This window comes from Sycon ciliatum, chromosome 10 (assembly GCF_964019385.1).
Source record: "Sycon ciliatum chromosome 10, ocSycCili1.1, whole genome shotgun sequence".
In the NCBI taxonomy this organism is placed as follows: domain Eukaryota; kingdom Metazoa; phylum Porifera; class Calcarea; order Leucosolenida; family Sycettidae; genus Sycon; species Sycon ciliatum.
The window spans coordinates 25,141,899-25,157,358 of NC_088652.1; the positions used below are offsets into that span (position 1 = coordinate 25,141,899).

Sequence of the window (15,460 nt, forward strand, 5' to 3'; positions counted from 1 at the left end):
CAGTGAGCCAACCGCTGCCACTGCACCGGCTGCTATTATAGCCGATGCAGTTGCTGTGGTTGCTACTCCAGTTACTCGGCATCCTCACTGTCCATCACATGGTTTTGTCATGAAGTAGGTAGGGCTGCTGGAGGATTCAAGCTTTACGAGGCGCCCAAGAAAAAAGAAAGACCCATTCTGGATCGCGCAGTCGCATATGATTCAAGCGCCGTATAAAACGAGTTGCTGTACTCTAGTCTAGGTTGCCGTAGAACACCAGGATCATATCAAGCTTGTTATATGACATTTCTCCATTCTGAAGTCAACACTGACCAGTTATAGCACTGCTTGCCATTGCTTGTCTGATCTTTGTCGTCAATTGCCTAAATTGAATGAATTTTGAGGAAAAATCGCCAAAAGTCGCATATCTAAATATGGTGTTATGAGTCTCGTACAATGAAATCCTACAAATTGTTTTTGGATTCACAGTGCATATGTCTATGCCCAACATCTCCAATCAATTTAGGACCAGAATATGCATTTTCAAAAATTGCCATTTTTGGCCCAGTGGGAGGTGATTTTCCGGTCAGGGCTGAAAGGGTTAAAAGAACAGGCCAGACCAGGTGCATGTCGAGAATAATATAGACATCGGAGTTGTGTGTTTTAGCGGATGGTTCTGTAGACCAGGTAAGCAATGGTGAAGTGTGCACCAAGTGTCTTCAATCCGGTAGGATGAAACGGATTTTACGAGCTTGTACACCTCTATTTTGTTTTTGTTTCTTAAATCAGCAAATCAACCAAACTACCCCAAAAGTCTCTTGAAAACACCCCGTTTTACCCATAAAATGTATAGATTACATCTCTATGACATTGTGTACGGGGTTCATTCTCCCTGGACCCGAAGCAGTGTGTGCTGCTACATTGTTGTATATGGTCAGGAAAGAACCCTGCACACACCATCCTCCAATCAAGTGGTCTATTCGCTGCAAAGTACTAATGTCTCAATAAATTTTCGGCCAGAGGTCTTCATCAGGACCGTCATGAAAGACAACACCACTGTACTCGTATCCATGTATGGCATAGTGCAGGGTCACTTAACTCATCACCTCCTCGGCTTCCGGTACATTGCACATTATGGCATCACAGACATGTAGGGCATAGTGTATTGCACTGTATCTCTTAAACCGTCAAATCCTTTTTCTTTTTTTTTCTTTCTTTTTTTTTTATACTATGTGCCCACCCTCCTATATATAGGATTTGCTGGTGACAGTTTAAGAGATACATCACCATGCAATGGGTTTCACATCAGGCATATTCCGGCTGAAAGCACTCACCTTGTCGTCGATGCGGAAGCTGCTCAGCGTATTCCCGGCGGTGATGGAGTACGTTATGTTCTTGTTGGCCGGCAGCAAGTCAGTGTCCACAGCCATTACGGTGACGTTTGTACCAGTAGCGACCGGCGAGTTCTCCAGAACTGTACCCGTGTACGTTTGAGCTACGAAAGCCGGAGCTATTTCATTGATGTCGGTGACCGTGATGTCCACACTTGTCTGGAGAGAGAGAGAGTGGGGGGGGGGGGGGGCGGTCAAGAGAAATGAAGTTGAAAGCAGCTACGAGTACGACATGTCCAGTAATGAAACACTCCAAATTTGAGTAAACATATCCGGTTCAGCGTACAGTTTAGGCATAGCGGTATGTACCAAAGGGAGTGAATAAGTACATGTGCCTATCCACCTCCTCTCTCCTTTGTGAAGTGACCAATTTCACAGGAAAAAAAACCACTGGCTAGCAAATGCATGTACACGTATTTGCAGTTACACCCCATTTGAGCCATTGGACCGTAGTAGTAGTAGTAGTATTAGTAGCCGTCCGGTTTCCATAGATACCAGACATGTTGCTAATTGTTGTACTTCTACATCATTTGTGTAATGAGCCCAACAATGGAAGCACATATTATTTAGTTAGTGTCAGCAAACTGCTTTGCACAATGACATGTTCCAAGCACACTTTTCTTAGATCGTTGACTCAAGTATAATTGGCTGGCCTACCGTTGAGGAGAGGCCCAGTCCATCCCGGTCGGTAGCTTTGATTGTGAGCGTGTACCAGGAATCCATTTCGGCATTGAGTCGCGATGCCACCGTGATCACACCCGTTACGGCGTTGACAGCGAAATCATCTTAGCATTCAAGAGAGAAAGGATAAATTCATACAGAGTGATCGGAATTGAGCCGTGATCCTACCAAACACGCTACAGTAAAATCTATGACTAACGACCACCCCTTGGGGCCAGAGAATGCGGTCTTTAGTGACAGGTGGTCCTTAGTTAGAGGTTTGGACCGCACCACCATGTACGAATGTAAAACCGGCCGTGCCTGGTGAAGTAGTCTGTAGTATCAGGCTGGTCGCCAGTCATGGTGGTCTTTAGTTACAGGTTTTTTTCTGTATACGATTCACAAAAACGTTCCTCCCCCTCTTCTGGTTCAAAGCAGCTCTGCCCTTGACCATGCAGCACTCCATTGGACAGCTTGGAACTTTTCGGTGATACAATGCAATTATTTTGATCGGACCCAATCTCTCTCGCTCACTCTCTTTAAAATGAGGGCTAAACCGTTAGCTTAAGTAATGGAGCATCGTTGGTCTATACTAAAAGTTCCTGACTCGAGATCTAGTGGTGGCTGCCAATTGTTCCCTTCAGACTATTCTCTCTAGATCACAAATATCGGAAATTTCAAAGGGGGTATTTAAACTACAGACAACTGTGACCACGATTCTACTACTCAGACGTGTTGGATCGACTTCGTACACTTGTCAATTGAAACATGACTGAATCACCATGGAAGTTCACGTTCAGACGTGACTTTGGCCGTAGTCTGGATAGCCTACAAAGCGGTTGGGTGTAACGTATTTGAAGATTTGACACGTTTCATCATGCATGTTAGTATGACATCACTATGGATGCGCTCACCAGTTGTACTGGAGCTTGGCCTAAGTACACTGGAGATAGAGTAGCGGATCTGAGCGTTGAGCCCCACGTCACGATCGCTAGCGCTGACGGTCGTCACGGTGCTGGTGACCGCTGTACTCTCGGGCAGTTTGGCACTCGGGGAACTGGCGCCAAACGAGGGCTGGTTGTCGTTGGCGTCGGTGATCGTCACGGTAACCTAGAGTGCAAAACGTTGGTGGACAAGCCATTGGTTAGCTAGTATAAAAAGGACTCCATTTTAACCCAGAGTGCATTGGAAACAATGGAAAGGATACTAAACATAATAATTATTGGAGTTGTTACAATGTTCTGAATGGAGGTGATGCTTTCTTCCTAAAACCTTCGCCAGCACCAGTACTGTAGGAACATTGTATCACATAACCCCTTGGAACACATACAGTCAACTTCGCGCATAACGACACTAGGTGGGGCATCAGAAAAGTGTCCATCTTCTCAAAGTGTCGTTATACCCGAAGTCTCACTATATGTATTACAGTTGGATGGGACTTTGCTCTGGGCATGGGAATTCTGTCGTTATATTCGCGGATTGTTGTTATATCCGCAGTCGTTATTAACAAAGTTGACTGTACCAACTCTCTTCACCTTTCATCAGCCCAAAACATCATAATACCTCTCTGCCTTACTTACCGTGGTGGTAGCGGTCATAACGAGCGGGTCTGTTCCCTTGGTGTTGTTCCGGTCGTAGGCGGTCACCGTCAGGGTCATCACACCCGTACCGTCGCTGTTCAGTGTGAGTCCGGCTGCTTCACGGTCCAGTGTGCCCATGACTGTGATCAGACCCTGCAGAGAAGCCGAAAGAGAGATCCTTTTTTGGTATCTCAATCCAAATTTGGGTTCCAGTTTTCAAACCGTTCTAGGCAGAATCGGGATTTAAAATTTGGCCTGCTGGTGCCCCTAGATTTTATGACAATACTGAGCTGAATATTAGATATTCTCAAATTTGGAACCTGTTGGGTTTTGTATCTCAGCTCTTCAAGTGTAAAGTCTATAACTGTCCACAGACCAAGCTTGGTATTCTAACGGTCCCCGTACGAGTGCCAGAATTAGCTACCTTAACCCTTTACCGTTTTAGGTATTTGTACAGCAAAAACCGACCGTCACTGTTCATGCCGTAACTTTTTTATTTTTCACTTTTATTATGTACAAAATGGGGTGATTCTGAAAGTAAAAACCCTCAGGAATGCGATGCAACAACTTTCAAGTCCAGAAAACGAACACCGATTTCACTATTTAGCACTAATAATTATTTGGATTTATTGCCGATCGGGCAAACTGTTGCAATATGCAATAAATCAGATCCTTGCACTGGACTGGCTCCCTCAGGTAAGTGGATACCAGGTTCGTTCTCTGGGTGGAATGCAGGAGTGTTACCAGTCACAGCGGTGTCAGCATTGTCCCAAGTATTGCAAATATCGACTAGTGCAGGTTGCACCGCTGGCTATACATAGTACCTGTACAACACGACCTCTACCGTGACGACGGCCTATTCCAAGGCCGAATCCTCTCTCTCTGCCACGTCCCCTTCCACCATTAGTGGCACTCATCTCAGCGACACTGTCGTCGTCTGTGACATCCATGGCACTCTTACTGGCGCTGCTTTCACTCGCCATGTCATCGTCGCGGTCGTTGTCAGAATAAATATTTTCAACAGGATTGTCTGGCTCGACAAACTCATATTCGCTGGATGAGGCAGCGACAGAGTCGTCAGGAAGGGTCTCCAGAAGCGAAAGAGCTTGCTCCGCGTCCATGGCTTGCACAGCAGGGCAGACAGTCGTGAGGCCAGCTCAAGCAAAGTCGAAATAATCTGCAGGCAATACCAAAAGTCGCAGGGTACGCACTTTTCCCCAAGCGCATTTTTCAAGTCGCGATTTTCGCGATTTTTTATATTGCATCACACAAAAAAATTGTCGGCACCCTCTGCGCGTACATCTTGGCTACCAGTAGGGAAAATCCCAGCTCTCTGCGGTGAACCAGTCCAGCGCTGTGCGCATAGAAGTCATCGACCGCGAGCGGTCGAAATTTGTACGTACAAACGGTAAAGGGTTAACTGCTATGGCAAAAGACAAAAACGTGATTGTTGTCACCCTATGCGAGAATGAGATTTTTTTTTAAAACAGTTATTTTTTGCTATATTTGCCCCGCTTAGGATAAAGCCCTCGCATTGAGCGCGTATCATTTACTGTTTCCCACTATCTTACTCACCGTGATGGGATTGATGGTGAAGTTACCAAGAGTGTTGCCAGCCGTGATCGCGTAAGCAACCGTGCCGTTCAAGCCTTCGTCGGGATCATTAGCGGACACGGTCGTGATCACTGCATTGCGGCTTGCATTGCTTTCCTCCAAGCGGTCGGAGTATGACGAACTAAGAAACTTGGGCGGATTGTCGTTGATGTCCAGTATTGTTACTTGCACTGTTGCCGTGTCCTGAGTAAAAAAGGGAGACCCAAGCACTACACTTTAAAAAAATGCTTCCATATCACTCTCACCTAGTCTCAGTCAGGCAAACACACAAACACTATGTGGTAAACTCTTCATTACCATCGCTACTATTTCAGCACGCAGCTAAACTTTCACATCTCATTGTCCTATCCCAGTGCCTGTAATTCTTTTTCTCTTGTTGATCACAGGCCTACGTGAGAATAAAAGATTTCAAACACTCTGGGCCAAGCAGCTATATGTACTGGTCCATACCCGAATATTCAATATGCATGTAGAAAATACTACACAATATAAACAACCGCTTTCCACACACAGACACACACATTATTCAGAGAGACACACGCACATACACACACACACACGTGTATGCATGGACACATACGCACACATGTGCACAAATGTACGCACAGTCTGTCTCTCTCAAGTGCACACACACATACACCCATCATCGATGCACATGCACACACACACACACACCCAAACACACAAGCCTACACACCACAACAACCACCATCACCACCACCATCACCACCTTCCTTCGCACCGTTCACAGTCATAACACCAAGACAAAAGAAAGTGACACAACACAGAGCCTCATTTATATAAAAAAAAAACTGTGGATGCACTTGACGAGACTTTACATACTAGTTGCAATCCCTGTCCTCACCGTGTATCTGGGGGTCGTTGCAGCCGTACCATCCTCGACCTGAATGTTCAGCGTGTATGCTGGCACCTTTTCGCGATCGAAGGAAGTGCTACCTGTTTCCAACACACCGTCGGCTGTCATTCTGAACAGGCCGGGGCTAGGCGGGGATACAGACACTGGAGAACAAGAACAGGAAGGGTGGGATGCGGATCAAGTACATGTGGTAGACAATGTATGCTAACACATCATCCCTCCATCGGTTGCAGAAGGGTTGAATTGAGCAGTTTTACCGGAAAAATAGATACCATAGTGTCTTGTATAGAAACTAGTTTTTTCTAAATTTGCCTATTTTGAATGCAAGCCTACTTTTCAAGATGCACTGCTGGCACCCGAGCCTGGTTTTAAACAGCGATACCTAGTTTGAATGCAAGCTTAGCCCTGACATCGGCTCCTCCCGGAATAAGGCCGGCTTTTATACGCGACACAACAGAAGACACATCCATGCTTGGTATATCGGCTAACAGCCTCCTCTGCACCGTGCTGGTCAGTGAAGTTGGATCGCATGAGTCAAGTACGTGCTAAGCGCTGTGCAGCACTAGCCCTGCAAACATAGTGCTGCACAACGGTGCAGGGTGAAAACTTGACTCTCGCTATCTTGCTCGCTCCATTAGCATGGTACATCATCAGCATTGGAAGTGGATAGCCAACAGTATAGGGCGATATAAACAAAGGCTCCAACACAACAGCTACAGAAGTTGCAGGGACAGTGGAAAAAACAATAATGCCGACGGCATAAACAGTAGCGAACAAAGCAGCTCTCTTATTCTCCATTGGACAATGTGACAATAAAGGACTGTAGCAACCACAGCACCCCTCAATAAGCTTCAAAACAACGGCCCAAACACTTGAGCATACACTGCTCACCCCATCATGTAAATACACAGAAGCTGAACTCACCAATGGTGAATGTCCTGAAAGCGTTTGTTCCAATGTCCTTGTCCGTCGACGATACTTGCAGGATAGATATCGCTCCAGGAGCATCCTTCAGGGCAGACACAACGTAACGCAATACCCTGCCATCGTCAAGGTTCAGCGACACTGCAAGTCTACGGACTTTCAGCGCGTTCAAATCTCAACCCTTATTAAGGTTAATATACATTTGGTGGCATTACAATTGAGCCTGCACCATCCCTGCGTACATGTTTACTCTGGCACATGGTTTTATGCAAACAAATAAATTGTTTTCAGCCAGTTCATGACCTGTTATGCACGTCTGGCATCACAGTGTATGCAGCTGAAATGGATTTGCTTAGCGAAACCAACCGGCAGAAGGATTGTGCATAGCTCCGATGGGAGATACATTCAACTTTGCGTATACATTCGTCCCTGTCTAATCCAGCACTTTATAATCCAGCACACTCGATAAACCAGCACAATTTTCAGTAGCCAAAATGTTCTCTTCATGCACATTCTAGCGGAAAATCAGATTTGTTAATCCAGCACCCTCCCTAATCCAGCAGATTTTCCGAGGGAGCACTGTAACAGCACTTGGCAGTGCATCAGAAAAGTGTCCTTATTCGCGAAGTCTTTTGTATGTATTACAGTTGGATGGAACTTTGCTCTGGGCATGGAAATTCTGTCGTTATTCGCGAATTGTCGTTATATCCGCAGTCGTTATTAGCAAAGTTGACTGTACGCTACAGAAAAGCAAGCAGTCCGCTCACCTCTCCGATGCTGACAGGGTACGATTTCTGCGAGAAGACGGGTGGATTGTCGTTGATGTCGAGCAGGGTAACGGTGACCGTCGTGGTGTTCTGCAGATGCGCCGAGCCGAGATCCGTTGCTGTGACCGTGAGTGTGTACGCCGGGTCGGCGGGCGTGGCTTCCCGGTCCAGCATGCCCGTGCCTCTTGTGGTGATCTTGCCGTTGGTGGGGTCCTTGATTTGGAAGAAGCCTGCATCACCACTGGTGATATTGTAGTAGATCTGTGCATGGGGGGGGGGAGAAGTGTAGCACAGAACACGGATGTTAACACACTGTTTGCGGATGTATGGCCTGAGCACAGATGTATGAATTTCTATACAGTCTCACTATCGTATGTCTCAAGACAGTTTGAATAATGGTAATGAAACAGTCACACGGGCTCCAGTGCTCAAACATACACACACACACACACAAACACACACACACATGCACACACACACACAAACAAACGCACACACACACCCATACACACATTGCTCGTGAACCTACCTGTGCATTAATGCCCAGATCCTTATCCGTAGCTTTGACGGTAGCGACTGATAACTCAGCAGTTTGATTCTCCAGGACTGCACCGGAATAGGAACTGAACTGGAACACTGGGTGTTGATCATCAACATCCAGAACTTGAATATCAATCTGCAAACAGACAGAGAAGGAAATAGAGTGTGTGGGGGGGGGCGTGGTGTATGTGTGTGTGTGTGTGTGTGTGTGTGTGTGTGTGTGTGTGTGTGTGTGTGTGTGTGTGTGTGTGTGTGTGTGTGTGTGTGTGTGTGTGGATGTGTGTGTGTGTGTGTGTGTGAGAGAGAGAGAGAGAGAGACCACCAAATATACAATTCACCAAATTAATATACCGTAAATTATTAGGATTATATCTACCTACCTACCTACCTATGTACCAACAAGGAAACAGAAGGAAAATGAAAGGAGGAAAGTCAAGATTGGCAACAACTTTGTGGACAACAATGCATAAACACCTTTGGTCTGTTTTTTCTTTAGTACCACTCCAAGACTTCATCTTGTATGTTAGGATCGAACCAATTGTTAGCTCCCGGCTAAAAAAAAGTCCCCTCACACCAGAACACAGGGGTTTATAGTATTGAATATGGAAGTATTTCGACAAGAGTGTAGACGAGAATGAGAAGGAGAACAGGACAATGACAACTCAAGACTAGTCATTCACTGGAGCATGCGCTCTTCTGTACGTGGGTGGCTCTCATTGCCAAGGGGAACGAGCGGGAAATACGAATAGTGAGTGTGTTCAGGTAGTAGCATAAATACACCTATTACACAATCACCTACAGGCTACACTATAGTGTAAACGTTGCATTGCAGGAGCAGCCAATTTCAGTCAAACCAGGGCTAGACTGATTGTTATGCATGAGGAGTGCATCGAACGAGAGGTGTATCGAACGAGAAGTGCATCGAAAGAGAAGTGCATCGAATGAGAAGTGTATCGAATGAGAAGTGCATCGAAAGAGAAGTTCATCTAAGGAAACCGTTACCTGTGCTGTTGCAGTCAGCTTGATCTTCGGAGACTCGTCGTTGGCCGTCACAGTCAGCTGGTACTTGTCTTGCGTTTCACGATCGAGTGCTTTGAGGAGAACCAGCTTGCCCTGGAGTGACATTGACAACAATGCAAAATGAACTTGTTGGATCACAAGATGAGAGACGTAAAATAATACCTCCCCTACGTGGAAGGGGTGGTTGGCTTAGAGCAGTTGTAAGCTTGTATTTAATGCAACCAAAGGCAAAAATTTAGATATAATATATACATCTGTGTCTTTCCCTCAAACTTATCAAGATATAATTACCCAATGCTGTAGACAGCAAGCTGTTTCGGCCATAACGGCCTCATCAGTACAGCTACGAGCTAAATAGGCCGAGCTACCAGCCATGGTGCAAAGGAGGCACCACAGACATTAAGGTAGCTCGTCCCTCTAGCGCCAGAGTGCTCAAACTACAAAATGTAGCGGGCATTGCGCGATGCAGCAGCACTAGAGCAGCCTACTGAGAGTGCTCAACAAGGCGAAAGCCTTGATATAATTATAATCAAGATATAATTATAATTATGTATATATATTTACCACAATTGCTGTGTAAGACTGTGGTGGTGAAGAAGGAGATCAAGACATGATCAATTGGCTACAGTGGAGCCTCCGCAAGATTGAAGCATGGCAAGCAATATGCCAGAAACACTAGCATGTTCATGACTCAACCTTTTGCAACAGTCTGCCATGTATGGCATTTCAGTACCATTACCGAACAAATGGCCGCTTTTGCCACTCATTGTCCTCAATACAAGAAAGTTGTGAAGTAAATCCGTATAACCTCACATTGGTCTCGTCCAGCTGGAATAGATCACCGCGTCCAGTGGCCAGATTGTACTTGATTTTTCCATTGTTGCCCTCGTCTGTGTCGTTAGCAAACACCTCTAGGAAATTGGTACCAGGCGCTGCTGACTCCTTGACATCAACACTGTACACCTGCGTAGAACAAAACATATGGAACATCAATAAACAAGATTAGCGTATCATAAGGATTACTTTTGCAGCATTTTAATTGTGCATTCTGCTGCATAGCAGACAGTTCGAAAATTTACTTTGTGGAAATGTTCGAAAAGTGTGCTATCGTCTATGGATACGGAGGAAATCAACTTGGTCGCTCCCCTATCCCCAAATCACCCCCTACTTTTCAGCCAAGGATACGGATGGGGCTGAACTTGGAAACTAAGGAACATGAATACAGTCAGACCTCGCTTATCCCGTCCTCTTTTATCCGGATCCCTCGCCATCCGGAAAAAAACGTTGGTTACTGATTTACAGCATAATGGAATGCATACATACAGTATGTGTGTTCGATTATCCAGTGCCCTCGCCTATCCGGATATTTTTGTGGAAAAAGGATGGCATCTAAAACTCACGGACTGAGGATAAAACTTTGGCCGGTGGGTATTCTGGTTCAGGACGGTGATCGTAACGGCAGTGGTGGCGTTCCACTTGCCGTCCGTAACCCGTACATTGACGGTGTGCGTCTTGACCGTCTCGAACGTGGGCAGAGTCGTCTTGGTGGTGATCACACCCGAGCTGGGGTTGAGGAGGAAATAGCTGCTCGGCGTGGCTAGCAAGTAGGTCAGCGTTGTGCTGTCCACATCGGATGCATCAACCTACGGGCAGCGACAGTAAGAACATAGTTAGGAACGGGACACACACCGTGCAAACGAAGCAATATGAAACACATAAGCAAGATGCATGTTCGATCCACAGCACTTGGGTGCATGGAAATTCGTCCGGGCAATACAGGATTCCATTCGGTGCAGGACGCACCCAAGTTTTACTCTACTGGCATGCTTACCTGAACAACAGTGCGGCCTACACCCGCATCTTCCTCGATCGTGGGACTATACGGGGCATTGAGGAAGTTTGGCTGGTTGTCGTTAATGTCCAGGACGGATATTTGCACGGTGCATGTAGCCGACATAGTGGTGGCACCACTGTCCGTTGCCTTCACTGTCAGGGTAAAGCTTCTTGGTGACGGCAGTTCGTAGTCCAGCTTCTTGTCGGTTCGCGAGGATATGACACCGGACGTCGAGTTGATGCTGAAATACGACGTGTCCCCGCCGCTGAATGAGTACGTGATTACGGCGTTGGAGCCCATGTCTCCGTCCATAGCGGTTACCGTGACGATCGGGACTGGCACGGAGCTGTTTTCGAACACCTGCCGAACAAAACCAACCAAAGAAAACAAACAACCATGACTGAAATGTGAAACACGTTTAATCACCAGACCTCAGGCAATGCTAAAGGTAGGCAATCCGAAATCAACCTAGGGCTGATTTGAACCATGAGCCACATTCACATACCTGCTGGCAGCACTCTATACTACTGTACAGTATAACACCCCTAATCGGTACTCCCTAGATCAGGGCATTCCTGTCTGCCATGCACTTTTCAAACCCCTCTCAAGTCACCAAGGCTGGCTTTTCAACAACAAACGGTGCCAAGATAATAATTGATTGGCAAGAAAATGGTCATCACAGGTTTGGTACACCAACCAACAAACACACACAAACGCACACGCGCGCACACACGCACGCATGCACACACACACACACACACACACACACACACACACACACACACACGCACACACACACACGCACACACACACGCACACACACACACACACTCACACGCACACGCACAACCACGCACACACCCAGACACGCACGCGCACACGCATGCACGCACGCACACAACTGCGCAACTGCTTCCAACTGTTGACTTACATTCGGCGTATAGACAGACGGAGTAAACACCGGAGGCAAGTCGTTAGCATCCGTCACAGTAATATCCAGCACAGTGGTGTTTGACTTAGGTGGTGACCCCTGATCCGAAACGGTGATGTGAAGCTGATACGACTTCTTAGACTCGTAATCCAGAGTTTGAGCTAGGTTGATGGATTGCCCTGTAGCGCTGGGCACCAGGTTAAACTTTCCTTCGCTATTTGTCATGGAGTACACCAGCTGAGAGTTGGGAGTGCCGGGTGCATCGGCGTCGGTGGCGCTGAAGCGGAAGACCTCCGTTCCCGTGGTGATGTCCTCGGGGAAGGACCTGGCCGGGAAGACTTTGGGCACGAAGACGGGCGCGTTGTCGTTCTCGTCGAGAATCGTCACGACGACCGTGGCATTGTTGCTCATGGTCGGCGTGCCGGAGTCGCGTGCGTGCACCGTCAGCGTGTACGCGCTCTGCATCTCGTAGTTGAACGGCTTGCGTGTGGTAATCTCGCCGGTCGTGTGATCGATGTCAAAGTCGCCGGCATTGGCACCGATCAGCGAAAAGACAATTTTGTTGTTGAGAGGAGGAGCATCGGCATCCGTAGCCATCACCTGTCGGCAACAACACAAGAGACTCAACCGTTAGCAGCGCAGATACAGTAAACCACCTGTCAAGGCGACCACTCGGATAAGGTGATCACCTGCCCCAGGAGACCACTGTAACCAGGACCAAGGGATGCTATTTCCAGTCAAATGACCCTGGATCAGGAGACCATCTGGCAACAGAGACCACACTTTGAAGGTCCCTTGAGCGGTCGCCTTACACAGGTTTAACTGTAGGTATTTTAGAAATTCAAAGTCAGTAGCCCACTGTCGTATCTCTCATCACGCCCATCACCTGGGCCTTGTACTCCCCGACTCAGTGCCCTCATAACCACCAACTGGCCCTCATCATCACCGATCAGACCTCAGAATCCAAAACTGACCGTAATGATCATCACCCGAGCATTGCAATCACCAAGCGGGTCTCACAATCACAAACTGACAGGCCTCAAACGCAAATCATTGTCCCCATGAGCAAAATTATTACTATTATGCACACACCCAGCTACACAGATAGACTCAAATATTGGAAAAGTATTTGACTTACCGTTGTCAGCGTTTGTCCAGCGGCCTTGTTCTCAGCCACGCTGGCCGTGTAGGTCTTTGGCGAGAACTCCGGTGCGTTGTCGTTCACGTCCTTGATGGTGATGTTGACATGGGCTGTAGCAACCCGCGGCGAGGCACCACCTGCAAGAATGGCGACGACAGAAGACAAAAACAAAAATTTCCAGTGATTCATCTCCTAATGAGTCCTTTCCTGGTGGTGCAATCATAGGGTGGCTGCAGGCACACATGTACTCGGTTTTGAATATAATCAGAGTCCAGTATCTTACGGGGAACAAAGTGCACACAGCCAGGTCCAATAAGCCCATTGTGCATTGCCAAATATGGAATGCATGAGTAATGCATGTGAGTACACTGGGATCAGCAATGCACATTTCAACACCCCAGACAACCATGCCCAGGTGGCTGTGTGGGGTGTTCGCAGTACCTATTATGTCATTGAGCAATGGGTTCACTAATACAACAAGAGAAGCCGGAATCAGGGGCTTCACAGGTTCTCCTCTCGAGACCAACACAGTGTGCAATGAATGCTGAAAATGAATAGTATTGCAATGCTTACGATCTTTGGCTTGTATCGTCAAGGAGTATTTTGCCAAGGTCTCTCTATCCAGACTCTGTATCTGACTCATCATGCCACCGACTGGGTCGATTTTCCATGCGGTTGCAATGTTGCCGGAGTTCTTATCCGGAAAGCTGAATTCTAGCTGGCCGTTTGTACCACTGTCACGGTCTGTAGCGTTGATCTGATCCACACAAAGAAAGAAAACGAGATAAAGACACATATCAGCACAGAAATAAACAACTCGAGGTACAGTGCTCAATGCACGAATGTACAGAGCAGTGTACACACACAACAGAGGCGAAAGGCTGTGTTAGCTGTAACTTAAAATTTCACGCATTTCAGCCATCATCAGACAGCAGGATTTGCTCCACAGGCATACATATACTTCCTCCGTATACAAAAACTTCGTGACTTTTTTTAACGGTGTTTTTGAGCAAGAATCTGCTCAACAAACAGCGCCAAAGGCTGTCATCGACAACCCACGTCAATGTCGAGGTTAGTTTTGTTGATCCCGAACAGATTCTCCACGGACGCCCTTCGTGTGAGGACGTTGCCGACAGAAACTCAAGAGTCAAATTTAAAAAAACTAACACTTTCTTGCTCGAAACTGACACAGTGACGAAGTGTAGCTCGTGGCCGGCTGGAACACGGAGTCACGCGGCACTCGCTGCCCTGAAACTGGCCAGGTTCGTACTTGCAGTGCGCGGCCCCATAGATCTACGCAGCGTGAGAACATAGATTTGTTTCGCTCGCACGGCAAGATGAAACATTTCAGTCGTCGTGCAACCAGCGCAGACTCAGGATCAGAATGTCGATGGCCTGGCTTTCTTCGCCTCTCTCCAGTCAGACGTATCCTTTGTCGCCAAGGGGGATCGCAGGGACCTCTTCGAAGCCATTGTAGAATGCTTGAAAGGATTATCCTGGCAAGAAAATGCGAAGCGTGTGGATGTGCTTGTACGACTCGTTTCACGGCATAATGGAGGTCGCGGGTTGGAACGACTGAATATAGTCGACACCGATTCGTACACAGGTCTAGAGATGAAGAGGACGTAGCCAAAGTCCAGCGTCGGATCATCCCTGCAGGTGACAAGAATCTGAACGAAATGCGTGCGGAAGCAGCGACTGTTGACGATGCGGAGTCCGCGTCGTCAAGAGACAATGACATGAGCGACAAAGACTCTGAAAAAACTCAATCTCATTCGTCTGAGTTGCTTTTTTTCTTTGTATATAGCGTGTAAACAGGTTAGACAATGCCACGAGTGTTATTCCGAGTCAAACGGATCAATTCCAGAGCTGTGCGCAGCTTTCAAATAAAAGTCACGAAGTTTTTGTATACGGAGGAAGTACGGTCTATCAGCGGGCTACATTATACTAATGACATGCGTAGGTGTGTGTGTGTGTGTGTGTGCGTGCGTGCGTGCGTGCGTGCGCGCGCGTGCGTGCGTGCGTGCGTGCGTGCGTGCGTGTGTGACGATTATGGTCACACACGTCTTTCCGTCTTCTCTTTCTCAGACTCCTCTTGACTTTTCTTTCATTCTCCTGGGTGGTTACCAACAGCCAGTGCATGCCGGAGTATGTGGTGTGATGTGGGTGCTTGAAAAAAAAAAAAAAGTAGGGATTCACCAG

The 15,460-nt window shown here is 47.2% G+C and overlaps 1 protein-coding gene across 2 annotated transcripts in view; it reads right to left on the minus strand.

Annotated features, from left to right (window-relative positions):
* The window catches only part of LOC135826871 (protocadherin Fat 4-like), an 81,730-nt gene that overhangs the window by 34,628 nt on the left and 31,642 nt on the right, over window positions 1-15,460 (minus strand). For both annotated transcript variants that reach the window (XM_065339478.1, XM_065339477.1), the window contains exons 31-46: window positions 13,832-14,015; window positions 13,256-13,395; window positions 12,118-12,717; window positions 11,184-11,546; window positions 10,753-10,995; window positions 10,166-10,315; window positions 9,335-9,445; window positions 8,322-8,468; window positions 7,793-8,053; window positions 7,026-7,110; window positions 6,090-6,244; window positions 5,186-5,407; window positions 3,611-3,763; window positions 2,945-3,140; window positions 2,028-2,155; window positions 1,314-1,529 (exon numbers count right to left, since the gene is read on the minus strand). In XM_065339478.1, coding sequence (XP_065195550.1) covers window positions 1,314-1,529; window positions 2,028-2,155; window positions 2,945-3,140; window positions 3,611-3,763; window positions 5,186-5,407; window positions 6,090-6,244; window positions 7,026-7,110; window positions 7,793-8,053; window positions 8,322-8,468; window positions 9,335-9,445; window positions 10,166-10,315; window positions 10,753-10,995; window positions 11,184-11,546; window positions 12,118-12,717; window positions 13,256-13,395; window positions 13,832-14,015 — 3,354 coding nt within the window. The remainder of the gene's footprint in view (window positions 1-1,313; window positions 1,530-2,027; window positions 2,156-2,944; window positions 3,141-3,610; window positions 3,764-5,185; window positions 5,408-6,089; window positions 6,245-7,025; window positions 7,111-7,792; window positions 8,054-8,321; window positions 8,469-9,334; window positions 9,446-10,165; window positions 10,316-10,752; window positions 10,996-11,183; window positions 11,547-12,117; window positions 12,718-13,255; window positions 13,396-13,831; window positions 14,016-15,460) is intronic.